This window comes from Danio rerio, chromosome 3 (assembly GCF_049306965.1).
Source record: "Danio rerio strain Tuebingen ecotype United States chromosome 3, GRCz12tu, whole genome shotgun sequence".
Lineage (NCBI taxonomy): Eukaryota > Metazoa > Chordata > Actinopteri > Cypriniformes > Danionidae > Danio > Danio rerio.
Window position 1 is genome coordinate 57,016,489 of NC_133178.1, and position 16,012 is coordinate 57,032,500.

General features: G+C 37.0%; 1 protein-coding gene across 4 annotated transcripts in view; it reads right to left on the minus strand.

The window, feature by feature from the left end:
- trip10a (thyroid hormone receptor interactor 10a) overlaps positions 1 to 16,012 on the minus strand; it is a 72,071-nt gene that overhangs the window by 43,873 nt on the left and 12,186 nt on the right. For all 4 annotated transcript variants that reach the window (XR_012399089.1, NM_001007403.1, XM_017354077.4 and 1 more), the window contains 1 exon segment: positions 2,577 to 2,692. Coding sequence is in view for 3 of the 4 variants with exons in the window: in NM_001007403.1 (NP_001007404.1) it covers positions 2,577 to 2,692 (116 nt within the window). In the remaining variant the exon portion in view is untranslated.

Below are 16,012 nucleotides of genomic sequence, written 5' to 3' on the forward strand. Positions count from 1 at the left end.
ATATATTCTTTTTAAAAGTCTGGGTAAAAAAAAACTAAAACTTTCACAATATATAACAGTATTTTTTATTTTAAGATACATTTAAAATATTTTGGAGCAGTAAACATGTCAGGCTAAATAATTGAATCATTGACTTCTGCTGTCTTCATTAGATTCAAAACTCAGATTTATTTACAGTTTAAAATAGCATCTTTGGATGTCTTTTCTGCTGGAGATACTTTTGTCCAAAAAAAAGTAAATAAAACATCTTACACATACCTTCGGAACGGTATAGCAGAAATTATAGCGATTTTAAAACATTGACTTTTCCAAGCTGCGGTATACGTTGAAAACGGTTATCGTCCCCTGCCTATATTGTTGTTGTTGTAATTTTTTTTACTACCATTACTACTATTATTACATTACTATCATTGTTGTCATTCCATAAAACTGATTGGTTTTGTTTTATTTCCATCTATATTATTCTATATACATAGAACAGTGTAGACGTGGATTGTTTTTGTTTAATTTTGCCATAAACTTAGATGTATTAGTATAAAAGGTGCCTGAGTTTGTTTTTCACGAGCAGGTTGCTGCAACAGGGGCCGGGGTGAAGGATCGCCGGCTCTGCATCGAGATATCTATCGGCGATAGACGATGGCATCGTCAATCAACTCAACCCTAGTTCAAAGTCACCTAAATCACCTTTCATTCCCATTCTGATGCTCGGTTTGAACTGCAGCATGTCGTCTTGACCATGTCTACATGCCTAAATGCAGTGAGTAGCTGCCATGTGATTGGCTGATTCGAAATTTGCATTAACAAGCAGTTGGACAGGTGTACCTAATTAAGTGGCCGGTGAATGAATATCGTTTAAGCATCAATATCGCAATGAGCATATCTAAAGTAGTCGCATTGCAAGATTTGATTATTATTAAACATTAAAAGATGATAGATATTATTAAATGCAATTTTTTGTTTCATATACACAGTGATGACTGAGATATTTTACATTTGATTGTTAAATTTCTGTACTTAAATACTGTTAGACTCCTTAAAAAAATAAAAGGACTGTTTATTTATTTCTTTTTGCCTGTAATTTATTATAATTTATACAACAGTTCTGTCTGATTCTTGAATCTGATTGGCTGATAGCCGTGCGATATTTTGCCAGTAACATCACACAAAGGCCTCCTCACCCTTCACCTCTGTGTATTACTCCGCCCACATACAGCAAGCAACAAGCAGAGACGCTACAGTTTGACAAATATTACTGTTGTTAGACAACAAAATGTACTTTTGAGGCTTTTTCTGTCGAGAATGTAGCTGTTTAGATTGCAACTATGCAGTTTATTTGTAAGAATAGTGCCCATTTTAAAATATTTACAATTTCTGAGAGCTCGTCTGCGGCGGTTGACGTTGTCTATCCACAAGATGGAGCCATAACCGCATAATAAGCCCTTGCTCAGTGTGTTCTCGAGCGCAAATTAAAAAGCTGAAAAACGGAAGCCTCGTGGTTTTAGGGTGGACCAGATAGTCAATAAGAAGCTGCGAATAAGAAGCTGGATTCAGCCTTGTCCCTCCTTATCGCAAACACAACAGCAGTTTGGTGAGAAATCTCTGTAGACGGATGGCATTTTGTGTCGCGTTCAGCCTTATAATCCGAAAATGTGAACAAAATTCAACTGTTTTGTCATCACCTTAAGGGGGTCACACACCAGAAGCGCCGCTTTACATTGCGCTATAGAGAATAATTCAAATACTAGCTCTAAAGAGACGTTGGTGAATTAGTAACGGCTTCTGCTGTTCTGACGTCAGCTGCAGATGTGAAAGAAAGTAGTTCCTAATACGAAAGGGTTTTAGACTCTCTGTGTTTGATTTTCTTTTTTATGTACAAGATTGTGCCGTCGAACTGCTGTATAAACGCAATATTACACTTGTAGCATTGTGCTATGGCTGTATATTAGCACCAGTGCTGATATACAGCCATAGCACAATGCTACTCCGGTGATATTGCTCATCTATGCAGATGCACTGCATAGACAAAGTCTTGATCATCTCAGTCGATCTACATTGATGAAATATTTCCAAATAGAGCTAATTGTATTCATATTGCAATATATATTCCAGCAAAACAAAATATCGCAATGTCAGATGTTTCCAATATCAAGTACTCAAAACCAGAGCATTTATTTCCTTCTTTTTCTCCCAAGAAGAGAAATCAAAACGAACGCTAAGCTGTTCTCCACTTTCACTCTCTCCATCCACATCCCCTTAGTCATATGCTCGTCTGCTCCTACTTCCTCTCACAGCGGGACAGAGGGAAGACCGAGGTAAAGCTCGAAACTGGCAGAGATCAAGGCCTGGTCATGAATGATTGGTGGAGCAGACGAGGAAACGCTTATCCTCTGGGCCGAAGCCAATGCTAGAGCTCAGAGGTGTCAGCAAGTTCAGCTCAGCCACCAAACAAGTCATGAGACCCAAATATTTCACAATCAGCCACAGCTCTGGATAAACACACACGGGAAGCATGCAGATACATGTAAACACCAACACAGAGACTAACCAGATTGCCTAGATATATAAGGAGATCTTACCTTAGCTGCTTGGCATAATTCTGTTCGATGTCTGTTCGCTCCTTTACAAACTTCATGTATTTGTCCACCAGGTCCAGGCCAGACTGTGTGTGCTTATCAAGAATGTCATATTGGTCCTGTAAGATAAAATAAAAGCCTGCAAATTAATGTCAATCCACTCAATTTAAGCTGTCAGACACAGATCTAGATCCATTTGATTGAAGTGGGTTGGCTGTGCTTACAATGTCTGCAAATTACACGCATTACATTTTCTTTTTATTGATTTCCATTGCGGGCTAAAATAGAGCTGTGCGATTTTATGGATTCATTTTAATGTAATGTTTTGCGCCAATAATAGTAATATGCCAGTGGTAACAAATAAAACCGTTATAAAAAATTAAAAAAAAATACTCATGTGGAATGCATTTTTGCATTAAAGGGTTAGTTCACACAAAAATGTTACTTCTGTTATTAATTCTGAACCAAGTCATTTTAACTTTATTTTTGGCACATTAAAGTGATCTTAAAGCTTTGTATGATTACAGATGAACCACTGAAATCAATGTTTTGACATTGTTTTAGATTTCATTTCTGCGTTTTGAACATTTCAGAACACTTGCAGCCTATAAAGCAGTGTTTCCCAACCATGTTCCCGGAGACGCACCAACAAGACATATTTTAATGTCTCTTTTATCTGCCCCATTCATTTCAGGTTTTGGAGACTTTTTTAATGTTCTGATAAGTTGATTCAGCTGCATTTGTTTAGAAAGAGGTTGAAATTGTGCACTGTTGGTGTGCCTTTAGGAACAAGTTCGGAAAACACTGCTATAAATTTAAATTTTGAATTTATTTGATTTAACAGGGACAATGCTCATTAATCAACAGTAAAACTGTAAATAAGCCAGAGTTAGCCACAAGGGCTAATTTTCATCTGTTGCAAAAAAAGGCAAGCTAAAATAAAAAAAACACGTCATTACACATACAAAAACAGTAACATGCCTAGAGAGCTCCAGGATTTCATCTAAAATATCCTAATTTGTATTCAGGAATTAAGTGAAGGTCTCATTTTGGGGTAAACTAACCCTTTAACAAAAAAAACAAAAAAAAAAGATATTATGAGAATATACAAGTTTATCGGATGTGAGTTTCTTTGGTAAATCAAATATAATTGTTTAAAAAAAAACAGAGGCAGTTTTGAGTGTTTTTGGAGTACTGTAAAATACAGCCTACTAGAACATCCTGAAAAGGGTTTTGATATTTTGGTTAAAACTTTATTTTGTTCATGGCAAAGTTGACATTTGCATGGAATTGCTCAACTCTATTAATACTGTATATTTGGCCTTTCATGTTTGCTTGATGGTGCAGGGCTGATGGTATTTCATAAATCATTTATTTTATAAATATTTCATTAAGTTCAAATGAAAACAAAATCAAACTTTTTTGCCATTTATTATAACTGTGTTAGCTTTAAAACAATCTATTAGCTTTTACTAGGTACCTCAGGGAATCGTTAAAAATAATAATAAAAAATTGCCAACTACTGCTGTACTTTTACTTATTTTGAATCTTAAGAAATATATAGCATTTTTATGTAATGTAATGTGCATTTATACAGTGTATTTAGGGGTGTATGGCCATATACCCAAACCTCTTCACAATCATGAGGGGGTGGGGGCATCCACTTGGATGATGCAACAGCAGCCACAGGATAACAGCGGCAGTGTGCTCGACATACACCAGCTATTGGTGGAGTGGAGAGACAGTGATACAGCCAATTCAGTGAATGGGGATGATTGAAATGCCATGATGGTAAGGGCCGATGGAGGGAATTTGAACAGGACACCAGGGTTACACCATTACTCTTTACAAGTGCCATGGGATTTTTAATGACCACAGAGAGTCAAGACCTTGGTTTAATATCTCATCTGAAAGATGACGCTCACTGACAGTATAGTGTCTCCTTCACTATACTGGGGCATTAGGACTCACATAGACCGCAGGTTGTGCGCCCCCAGCTGGCCTCACTAACACCACTTCCAACACCAAACTTGTTTTCCCATCCAGGTACAGGCCAGGCTCAGCCCTGCTTGGCGAGTAAACGGTCTTAGGCTGCAGGGTGATTTGGCTGTGTAATATAAATTATTTCTAAACAGATATGTTTAAAACAAGTTTGTACAATATTTGCATTTATATTTTATCCTTCAAACATATTTAGGTCATTTGTTTTACAATCACACCATGTTGATCACTCATGAGTGAGTAAAACCAACAGAAAAGTCAATAAAGAAAATGCTAATCACATAATACAGTTTAATTGTAGTTAATCGTATAAGTATTGTAATTAATTAGTGTCAGCTGTGTCCAAACATAAGAAATGTACCTTAAGAAACAAAACTTGAATATCTGCGTGATGATTACTCAGTGAGATTAAGACCTGCTGAACAACTGATGAATCAGCTCAGTACGGTCTAATGTGAAAACAGCTATGTATTATAGCACTTCACTGTGCCAACACACAAAAACAAAGCATTAACAATTAAGTATTTTACTCAAACTAACCAGTCGCAACACTCACATATATAATATTATGCGAAGCAAACACCTGTTAACATCAGAAAGTGTATGTTAGCATTTTATAATCTTTTAAAAGGGGACCTATTATGCAAAAATCACTTTTATAGGGAGTTTAAACACAGTTGTGTGGTAACCGTCTGTGACCAACCAGCTTCTAATAATACAATTATATTCATTCTATATTTTTTTATAATCACACTTGACAAAAAAAGTCTGCAGAAACACTTTGATTGACATTCTCCCGTTGTACGTGTCATCAGAGGGAGAAAGCCCCGCCCATAAGTGACAATCTCTCTCTTACCGTACGTTCACACCGAAAGCGGCGAGAGCGTCCAAGGTCGCTCTGGCCGCCCTGGCGACAACGCTGTCTGCCTTCAGCTCCTGCGGCGAGAGCGTCAAAACTCGCTACATTGATCTCTTATTTAAAGAAGCCGTTGCAGCATTATCAGTTACATTCCTGCATAAAACATGTTTCTAGCGTGAAAATGTTGCGCACTTCTTATCAAATTCATACAACAATGGAAGATCAAGTTGCGTGTGGTGTGGCTTTGCTCTATCCAATATGTGTCCATATGTCTGAAATATCCTGAAGCAGCAGTACTGTTTTGTACTGTCACATCGCGTGAGATTCCCGCTTTTTTAAGATAAATTTATATAACATTAATGAACATCAGTAACTCGCCAGTAACTTATTTAATGTATGTTCCTGTAGGAAAACATTGTAAATAATTGGAAATCCGGCGACCGCAATAATCAAACCCTTGGGAACAACTGTGGTCGGAACCAAAGTTCACAGGTCTGTGTTCCCTGAACTGCTATCAAGCGATGGATGTCTTCATTCTGATTGCTTGCCGCCGAAACGCGTCATAGCTCATTACCATAAAGTTGACTTCATTTCAACTCTCCTCGACGCTCACGCCGGCAAAGACGCGCCGCGCTGCTCCTCGCCGCTTATCGCCGCCGGCTCTCATTGAAAATGAATGACTTCCGGCTACTTTGACGCTCTCGCCGCTTTCGGTGTGAACGTACGGTTAGTATAGCACATTAGTCTTGTTTTTCAATAAGCTCTCTGTGGACACACAGGCATTTGTAGCCCCACCTCCTTTTGAAAAAGAGCACAATCTTATTTGAATTTAAAGTGACAGTCACCAAAATGACACAATTAGGATCGAAATCTATAAGGAGCTATAAGGAGCAACAGGCGAGTTATACAACTATGTGTTTGGTATTTTGAACTAAAACTTCACATAATAAGGATATCAGAGACTTGCAGTATTTTACATCTTGTAAAAAAGGGCATGACAGGTCCCCTTTAAAAAAATAGATAGTCTAAAAGACTGCCAAAAAGGGAGAAAAAACACTCCAGGGATGTTGAAACAGCTAATGTAGACCAGAAAACATCAGAAAATGGGCCAAACACAAAGTCAGTGAAAGTCCTGAAGAGCATGAAGAATTCTGAGGTTGATTTTTAGGAAAGATTTCATGCAGTTAATGTTTTAAGGCTAAGTTTTCCATAAGTTAAGTCTACATTGCTGTCACTGCAGTTACTAAAAATGACCCTACAGAAATGGGTTTCAAAAATTGTCTTTCAATTGTTTATGTTAAACGGTTGCAAACAATTTATTTGGGCTGAATTTAAACAAACAAATTAAGTTGAACATTTCCAAATTTATTTTGTTAGATTAAATTTAACATAAATTGTTTACAACATTTTTGCAGAAATCATTTTATTCAGTACAGTACACATGTATTTTCTCAATTAATACTAGTAAAAAAAAAACGACATGCATAATGACCATTAAACAGAACTGGTTTATAAACATAATGTGACCTGTCAACATTAAAAATAAAAAAAGAATCAAATAAAACCTTCATACAACATATATGAAGGACAAAGACATATTCTCCAAAAGTCTCGAGTATCATGCTATGCTGCTTGTAAATGCAGGCTGCAGCAATACTGTAGTTTTAAGTCTGAGTAAGTGTAAACACCGTTCAGAGCTCTGCGTGACATATTTAGAGCAGAAAGATTGCATCAGATTGTGTAAATGATGGCCTGGCCACAGCAGACTGCTGACTGGAGTCAATCTAACGAACATGACAGCACAAGTGAAAAAGAGGAAGAGTGAACTAAACTCAGACCATATTAAAATATCCTGTTGAATGTACCAAAATAAAACAGATATTCACAAATAAGGCAACAAGAGTTATGGGAAATAAATGTCCTGCTTGTATATAGCTTTTTTCTGAGAAAACGTGCTCATAACTACTATTAAAATACAGGAAGGCAGAAAGCTGTATCTTTTTTAAATCAGAAGTGAATGGTTTGGTTTGTCCAGCCTGATTACAAGAAGAAACGTAACTATTTTACATTTTGTCAGTTTAGTGGTTAGTTCGTACAGATTCAGTCGTATGACAATGTACGATTTTAAAAAGCAGGCATGCCACCAAACTCCCCTCCTAAACCCAACCATTGTGCGATAAGCAAATCGTACTAAACTGTACAAATGAAATCGTACAAATTCATACAAATAAGCCACTAAATCAAAAAGTTACGAATTGCCATGACATAGTGTTGGGTTTGTCCATATGTATTATTCAATATCAGATCTATGCACACAAAAATTCTACATTTACAAATGTAACAAGAACTAAATAGTTTGGCAATTGTTAAAATAGTCAACAAAGCAGTAATGGCCCGTTTCCACCGAGTAGAACGGTACGGTACGGTTCAGTTTGGTATGCTTTTATGGCCGTTTCTACTGTAAATAAGCATACCGAACCAAACCTTTCGAAAGGGTACCAAAAACATGAAAGGGTACCAAAAGGTGGAGCTATACACGCAGCTGAACGCTGACTGGTTACAGAGATACGTCACGAGCTCGTGGAGCTAGACAGAATGTAAACAAAGGATCCGCCATGTTCTAATACACAGCCGAGAGATTACATGGATATACTATATGCATATAACGAGCCATAAATGACCCGGGTTCAAACAAACCTTGTCGTCGACTTGATGTACAGACACAAAGCCAATAAGAAAAATCTGCCGTGTCCTGTTGTTGCTTTACGAGCCTGTCTAAAAGTGCGAGCGGTATTCGCTTTCTTGCGGGAGCTCGCGATTGTGTCTAAATTTGATATAACAAACTTCTTGAGCTGATGATAATAACATGTGCATGATTACTGAAGTGTCTGTCATCTGATCCATTCTGAAAAGAAAAGGACAAACGCGAAAGTGAAGCTTGGGAAAAAAATAGAAGCCCGGCAAAACACAGGAGCAAAAGTGTTTTAGCAACCTGAACCATGAACAAACTGCCATGTTTATCTTCGCCTTTTGAACTATTATGAACTGGGAATGACAAAATTACTCTCTAACAGAGCTTACATGTGCTGCTGAAGATTAAAGACACAGATGAGAGGTTTGCGCCGACTGTGGGCTATATTGCTTGTGTTTTTAAACTCAAATAAGTACTAAATGTATGCTGTGTGTAGTTTTTCTGTACTAAATAACATATTGGAGACTGTAAGGGGCTGTATGCGTTCATAGTACATGTTGCATTTATATATTTATTCTATATATTTACAGACGTTACCATAGCCTATTTTGCACTGTCATTGATCTGTAGTTATAATCAACTCATGTTCATAGAAAAGTTAGTAATAAACATTTATAAACAAGTATTTATGTGTATAAACCAGCTGTTTTGTGAGAAGTGCTTCTCATATAATATGTAAACAACCCGTACAGCTTTACTGTAGACATTTATTCGAGCGAGCATGACGTCGACTTAAACTTTATGTTGTACACCACGCCCACCAAAATGGTGATAAAGTTGACCCGTACCGGACTGTACCAGTCAGTGCAAACGAGCCATAACAACAAGTTTTTACATTTTATGCAAAAAGATGCTGATGCCAAAAGTATTGCGCCTTTGTTCCTAAAGAAATTGATGGAATGCACAAAATTTGAATTATTTAAAATACTTAACGTTTTTATAAATAACGTACATACTGCATGTATTACTGTATATTATACAAATAAATAAGTCTGACTATAGTGTAAATCAGGGGTCTCAAACTCAATTTACCTGGGGGCCGCAGGAGGCAAAGTCTGGGTGAGGCTGGGCCGCATAAGGGATTTCACAAAAAAAAAAGTCCTCAAATGTCATTATTAACAGTTTTAATTATTTCTTCTGAACATGAAGTGTCCTGAACATCAATAGAACATTGAGTGAAGATTATGAACAGTTCTTCTGAACATGGTATCTTTTGCTTACTTCTTGCTGCCAGAGACTTGACAGCGCTTCTTCTCACAAATCTGAACCACATTTGGCTTTAGAGCGGAAGCAGTTGAGACCCTCAGTATGGCTTGAAGATGATCATTATTAAGTCTAGACCTGTACTTTGACTTATTGAAATCATAGGGAAAAAAGTGGGGGAACATACTCAAAACTTCCATTCCCTCATCTAAAAAAAAAAGGCGTATATATGTATAAATAAAACACCCCCACCCCACTCCAGTCACATCAGTCTGTACCAGTGTGTATCTACCTATAATATATATAAGATGCAGGCTGTAGCTAGGTAGGTGGCAGGCTGCAGATAGGTAGCTAAGTGGCAGGCAGGGGCGGGAACAGCTTACCTTGGTTCTGGCCGGCGCGAGTTCCCTCCTAACACTTCCCGCCCGTCACAGCGTCTAACAAAGGGGCGGGGTGCGTGGTGACCTCACCGGCATCCCCGCCCATTTGTTTACACGGCGGGCGGGGAATGCCAGTGACCGCTGTGTACGGATAGAATCAGCGGAGCGGGGAGCGCTCTCTCTCCCCGCTCCGCTGATTCTGTCAGTGTACAGCGGTCGGCGTGGGCCACAAAATATTGCACTGAGGGCCGCAAATGGCCCGCGGGCCGCGAGTTTGAGACCCCTGGTGTAAGGAATAGTACATATTCCAACCACTGAATATCCATGTGTAAAATATTGATGAACATCATGAATAAAGCATATTACAGATTTTATTCACTAAACCCTCATTGCATATTTGGTTCCATTTTCAGCCCTGAAGAGACGCTGATCCATAAATCAAATGCTTGCCCTCATTCCATGATATGTGAAGCCCTTTTTGCAGTCTGTTCGAGTTCAGATCATGTTCTCACCACACTGTTAAAAAAATCCTGGTTGCCTTAAATGTTTAAGCTGAATCAAATTCACCTTATGAGTCCATTGAACTTATTTTATGTTAAACTGGCTTAAAATTAAGTTAGAACATGATTACCTTAGTTTAATGAGTTACAACGACCTCAAAACAGATGCTGTCAAGACTAATTGATCTTATATTATTTTACAGTGCACAGTCAAAACTCTTCAGTTTTAGTAGTCTAGTTACTCCCAAGCAGGTCTCAAGTGTGACTGCTGCATTCAAACTTCCCCAAACAAACTACCCCAAACTGGAAGACAATCTTTACTGCGATTCAACCATAACAATACATCAGACACAATACATTATAAAAAAAAACATTTTAGAACTTTTTCTGAGTAAATGTGCTCATAACTACTATAAAAAAGGCAAATACTTTTGCTGCTTGTTCAAACTAAATGAGCTGAATCAACACAATGCTTGAGTTTTTGTGGGATAACTTAATTGTTTTATGCTCAATCAACTTGAATTTGTAAAAACAATTAAGTTCCCCCAATCGATTTGCGTTTAAACAACATGAATGAATTGTGTAGTGGAACCCTGCATTTTTAATATCAAGAAACCATGCAATAGAAATGTGCCTATGCATGCATATGTCTGATGTGAATGATATGAATCTCAAAATTGAGCTTGTTTTTACAATATCAGTTTTTTGTAATTATGTGGCTATGATGAAAATCATCATTTGTGAGCTGTTTGGACAGAACTGTGTGTAGGTATAGTGTGTCCACAGTCATACTGGGGTGATATAAAGACAATAAGTCTCTTGTTTTAATAATTTCCTGACGTTAAAATTGGATCCTAATCCTTCCCATTTTGAGGTCCTGTCTTGTTGATATTATGTTGTGGTGAATGTGCACAAAGTAACCAGGTTTAAAAGATCTGCTGAGATCTCTGTGATCACCAATCATCATCAAATGTAATTTAGAATGATTTTTACAAGTTTAAAACGTTTAAAACTGTGAATGTTGTTGAATTTTAATTAGAATTTATTTGAATTTGAACAGCGATTTTAAAGTCTTTACTTTATCACAACAGCCGCATGTCAGTACAATTACAAAAGAAGATGCTTCAATCCCAATTGTGGACGTAAATCAGGTTTATTTTATATATAAACATAACAGAAATACATACAGCAGTGGATATTAATGTGTCTCCTGTCACATTTGCGTGCAAAAACAGTGCAAAGTTAAATGCGCTCTATGTGTCCCCACTTTGTGTGTGTGAACTTTGTTACGATATTGTGTGACTCATCGCTGCAACTCCACAACAAATACATCAAATAATCATTGGGAAAGTTCTTACTGTAGTATTTCTTACAAATGTTATGTGAGATCTATGGAGTCAATCCAGGGCCATATATACTTGCAAAATGAAAGAAAGTTTTGCGAACAAAAAAAGTATTGCGCAAAATCAAATAAATAAATGCTAATCTTTAAAAATCAAAGAGAAAATAAAATTTTGAGAAGAAATTATTAAAGAATTTGAGCTTGTTCTTTTGCTAACAAAAATAAACAACTGCAAAGGAAAAATTAAGCTTTGAAAAATTTGCAACATAAAAAGAAATCCAAATAAAAATCAAGCAGTTAAAAAAAAATAAATAAATTTGCATATATTCAACCGTAAGTTTGCGATGCGGTTTACTTTGCACTTCACGTTTCTGTGCGTTTCACTTTGTGGCCCTGATTTGAGCCATGGCAGGCTGTAAAGTGCAAAGTGAAAACAGCATGGCAAACTCACAGTTGATTAAAAAGCAAAGCAAAATAGGCATCGCAACTGACTGGACAGGTATTGTACAGGCAATATATATAGTTTTTTTATTGCAAATATTTTAGGTTTTTTTTTTTTTTCAGAACTAAATTTTTATTTGCAGTTCTTTTTTTGTTTGTAAATTTTTTTTTTATTTCTCAAAGCTTAACTTTTCCTTTGCAGTTCTTTATTTTTGTTAGCAAAATTCATTTTTATTTCTCAAAAATTTTATATTAGCTTTGCAATTTTTAGAGATTTGCATTTATTCATTTATTTTTGCTAAATACTTTATTTTTTGTTTGCAAAACTTTCTTTTATTTTGCAAGTATTGACTACTAGGTTTAGTTTGTTCCACAGAGTGATCGTTTGAGAGTTTGAGAGCAGGGGCGGACTGGGACCAAAAAATAAATAAATTCGGCCCTGGCACTGTAGCCACATTACCACACCGACACAGCCCGATACACAGACATGCACATTCACTACTTATATTTGTGTACAGATGGTGAAATAATATAAGCAGTACCATATTTAATAGATATTTAAATATTTAATGTATGTGACTGGAACAAAAACAACTCATTTATAACAAATTTATACGTACATGCAATCATTTCATTCATTATTTTTCTTGTCGGCTTAGAGCCTTTATAGCCTTTCCTTTTTTACGGTCCATCTCTGACAATTAGCTTGTGTTGCACTTACTGTTTATTTGACATTCTTGCTAGATTTTGATTACGTCTGCGTAACCTCCAATTGGGTCAGCCCCATATCGAAACCAGCCGATCATTGCCGATTGGGCCAATGCTTAACATTTATTATTATTATTACTAGTATCATCATCATCATCATCATCATAATAATACTCATATCTTGAAAGAGATAAAAGCTCCTTGCATGTAAAAACAATACATATAACAAAAAAATAAATAAATAAATAAAAATAGCTGACCGGCCCACATTTAAAAAATGGTCTGGCCCTTCTGGCATTTGCCAGAATTGCCAGATGGCCAGTCCACCCCTGTTTGAGAGCCGCGTGCAAAGTATGAACAGCACTTAGCAGTGAAAATGCAACCGAAAGCGTGCACATCATCAAAACAATTATGTCGCATTTTAGAGTTATGACTGTGGCAAGCATTTAATATGTTTTTTTCTTTCATAGCGAACACACAGTTGTGCATGAAAATTTACAGTGTCAGTATAACTACTCTAGCTTATATAATGTTGATTTTACCAGTGAATTAAATGGTCTCATAATGTTCTCAATGACAAATTGCAAGCATGGGCCTATATCTCAAACATAATTCAACATCAGAATTATTTTAAGTAGAATATAATTATTTATAGAAACCAGTAGACCTACACATATTAATATTGTTGATTTACCATATGTTTGAGAAAAAACAATAATCTCATATTAAACTTTATTTTACATCTACAGAGTTGTGAGAGAATCGTGATCTTTATTTTAAGCTAAAAAAACAAACAAACAAAAACGTGATTCTCATTTGCAGCTCTACTGTGAAATTGTGCACAGTTTCTGCGTTTTTCAGTAGTTGGCGCCTGGAGTGTTGTAAATACCCGTGCCCACCTCCCACACGACAAAACGCATATGAGGTAAATGACGTCTGTACATAATAACCAGTTATGATTATTACCAGTTTCCTTTATTTATGTCATTCTACACATCACAGTTGAATTGTATGCAGAACGAAATTACGTTGCAACAGACCCAACAAGAACATCACTATACAAACACTATAAAATCCTAACATGATAAATAAGCTTTTATAATTCCATAAAAATATAATTATATAAGATATAACCTATTTTTTTTAAATTTCTGAAGAGAATAACTAAATACTTAAATACTTATTTCACCATTTGATGTAATATTAACAATTTATGCTAGTTTAACAAATTTATTGATTTATTTTTAACACTAGCTATCAACAATGCTTAAGAAATGGTATTATTCAAAAGTCTTATAATGACAGGATAAAAACGAAACCGCAAATCTTGAAACCGCACTGATTTGCTCCTCAGGCTTCTGTAACGCCTGCCTGATGGCATGAGTGAGAGCAGGCTATGACCAGGGTGGGTTGGATCCCCTAAAATGTTATTTGCCCTAGACAGACAACGTCGTTGATAAAGTTCCTCGATAAATGTCAATTTTTACTGAACCGATACCAAATTTTCTGTGTCTGCATCGCGGTGCACCAAAGAAACAATTAAAGAGCCCATATTATGGGTTTTTGAAAATTCCCCTCCATGTAGTGTGTAACAGCTCTAAGTGAAGTGAAGTATCCAGCTAAGGCTTAAATCTGTTAGTGTACAGTGTTTAAACCGGTTGATTCATCTATAAAAGAGTCGACTCATAGTGCTTCAAACGAGTCGCCTTGATACAGAGTCATTAGGTGTTTTGCCATGACGTACGAACGAAACCAAGTTATTCACGTGCACGCGCAAACCTGGGAGATTTGAAACCTGAGGCCCCGGTCGATTGAAGTCACACTGCAGATGGATATTATCGAGGGTCTACCCAAAGATGAAACCTCAGCATTATAACCAAGCAGTTGGAAACTACTGGAAACTACATGCTACAAAGAATACTTCATCGGAGTTTGTTAAAGGAAGGATCAGTAAAGAGTAACTTACTGATGGACGTCAGGATTAGTTTCTTCCTCCATTTCTCAAATGTAAGTACGTGCGATTAAAGTTGTTGCCTCGTTGACTCTAGCTTGCAAATGTATTTAGTTGTGATTTGTTACTTGTAACCGCGTGTACTGTATCAGGTTAACTGGCTATATTCTCTTATCGCGTGCAAAGTCACGTTAAAAACGCGCGCGCAAGGACGAGGGCAATGTGTGTGTGTGTGTGTGTGTGTGTGTGTGTGTGTGTGTGTGTGTGTGTGTCTGTGAAAAGAGCAGAGTGAGACAAGCTATGTGATCCTCGACAGTTTTTGCTCAATAAAATAGTCGTCTAAATTTTTAAGTCCATCGACTGTATTTACATTGACCCACTGGCAGCTAAAATCCACGCCTTCACTATCGAGCGTGTATGAACTGTGATTACTTTTATATTGCTGATTAGCTGTTTGGCATTTCACTCTCTGACTGAAGGCAGTCGACCAATCGCAACAGACTGTCATCGGTCCAATCAGCACAGATTAGCTTTGCGCTAAGGAGGGGTTTGGGAACAAATGAATCACTGGACGATTCATACAGGAGTCGCTGGAATAATTAGGTAAAAATAAATGCAGATTATAAGACCATGAAAGTGCTTTTTGACCTTGCATGCATATTAGACTGTTGTGGGAGACCCTTACAACCAAGATATGACCCTATTTCATGTATAATATGGGCTCTTTAATTTTGACACCCTTAGGTTTAAAGCAGAAAGGTATAATAAATAATCTGATGGGTGTTTTGAGCTGAAATTTTACAGACACATTCTGGAGACACAAAAGACTTATTTTAAATCTTGAAAAGGGGGTAAAATGGCTGCCCTTTAAAATAAACCCAGAGGTGAAATTGAACAATATGAATTTTCATGACCTTCCATGTTATACAGCTGATTTTTTTTCTTTTTTAATATTATATTACCCCTTAACAGAAATCTAAACTGATGTGATGATGAGCAGTAATATATCCAAGCACATCCCAGAGACTCCCTGACCTGCCTGTCCACAACCCTTGACCCTGCAGCTTTATCTGCATGAGGCAGGGAATCCTCAGGGTTTTAAACTCATCCTGTCACAAGCATACGAGCGGACGGGACACAGGAACTGGAAGTCCTCTCCACTTCCTGCTGCATTTCAGCAGCGCTCAACTAAAATATCAATATCATAGCCCATTTCCTACAGCACGCCCAAAGCAAAACAAAACAGACCTAGGGACTCATTTGTCAAACATTCGTCAGCATTTCCCGAAGAAACGCCATTTG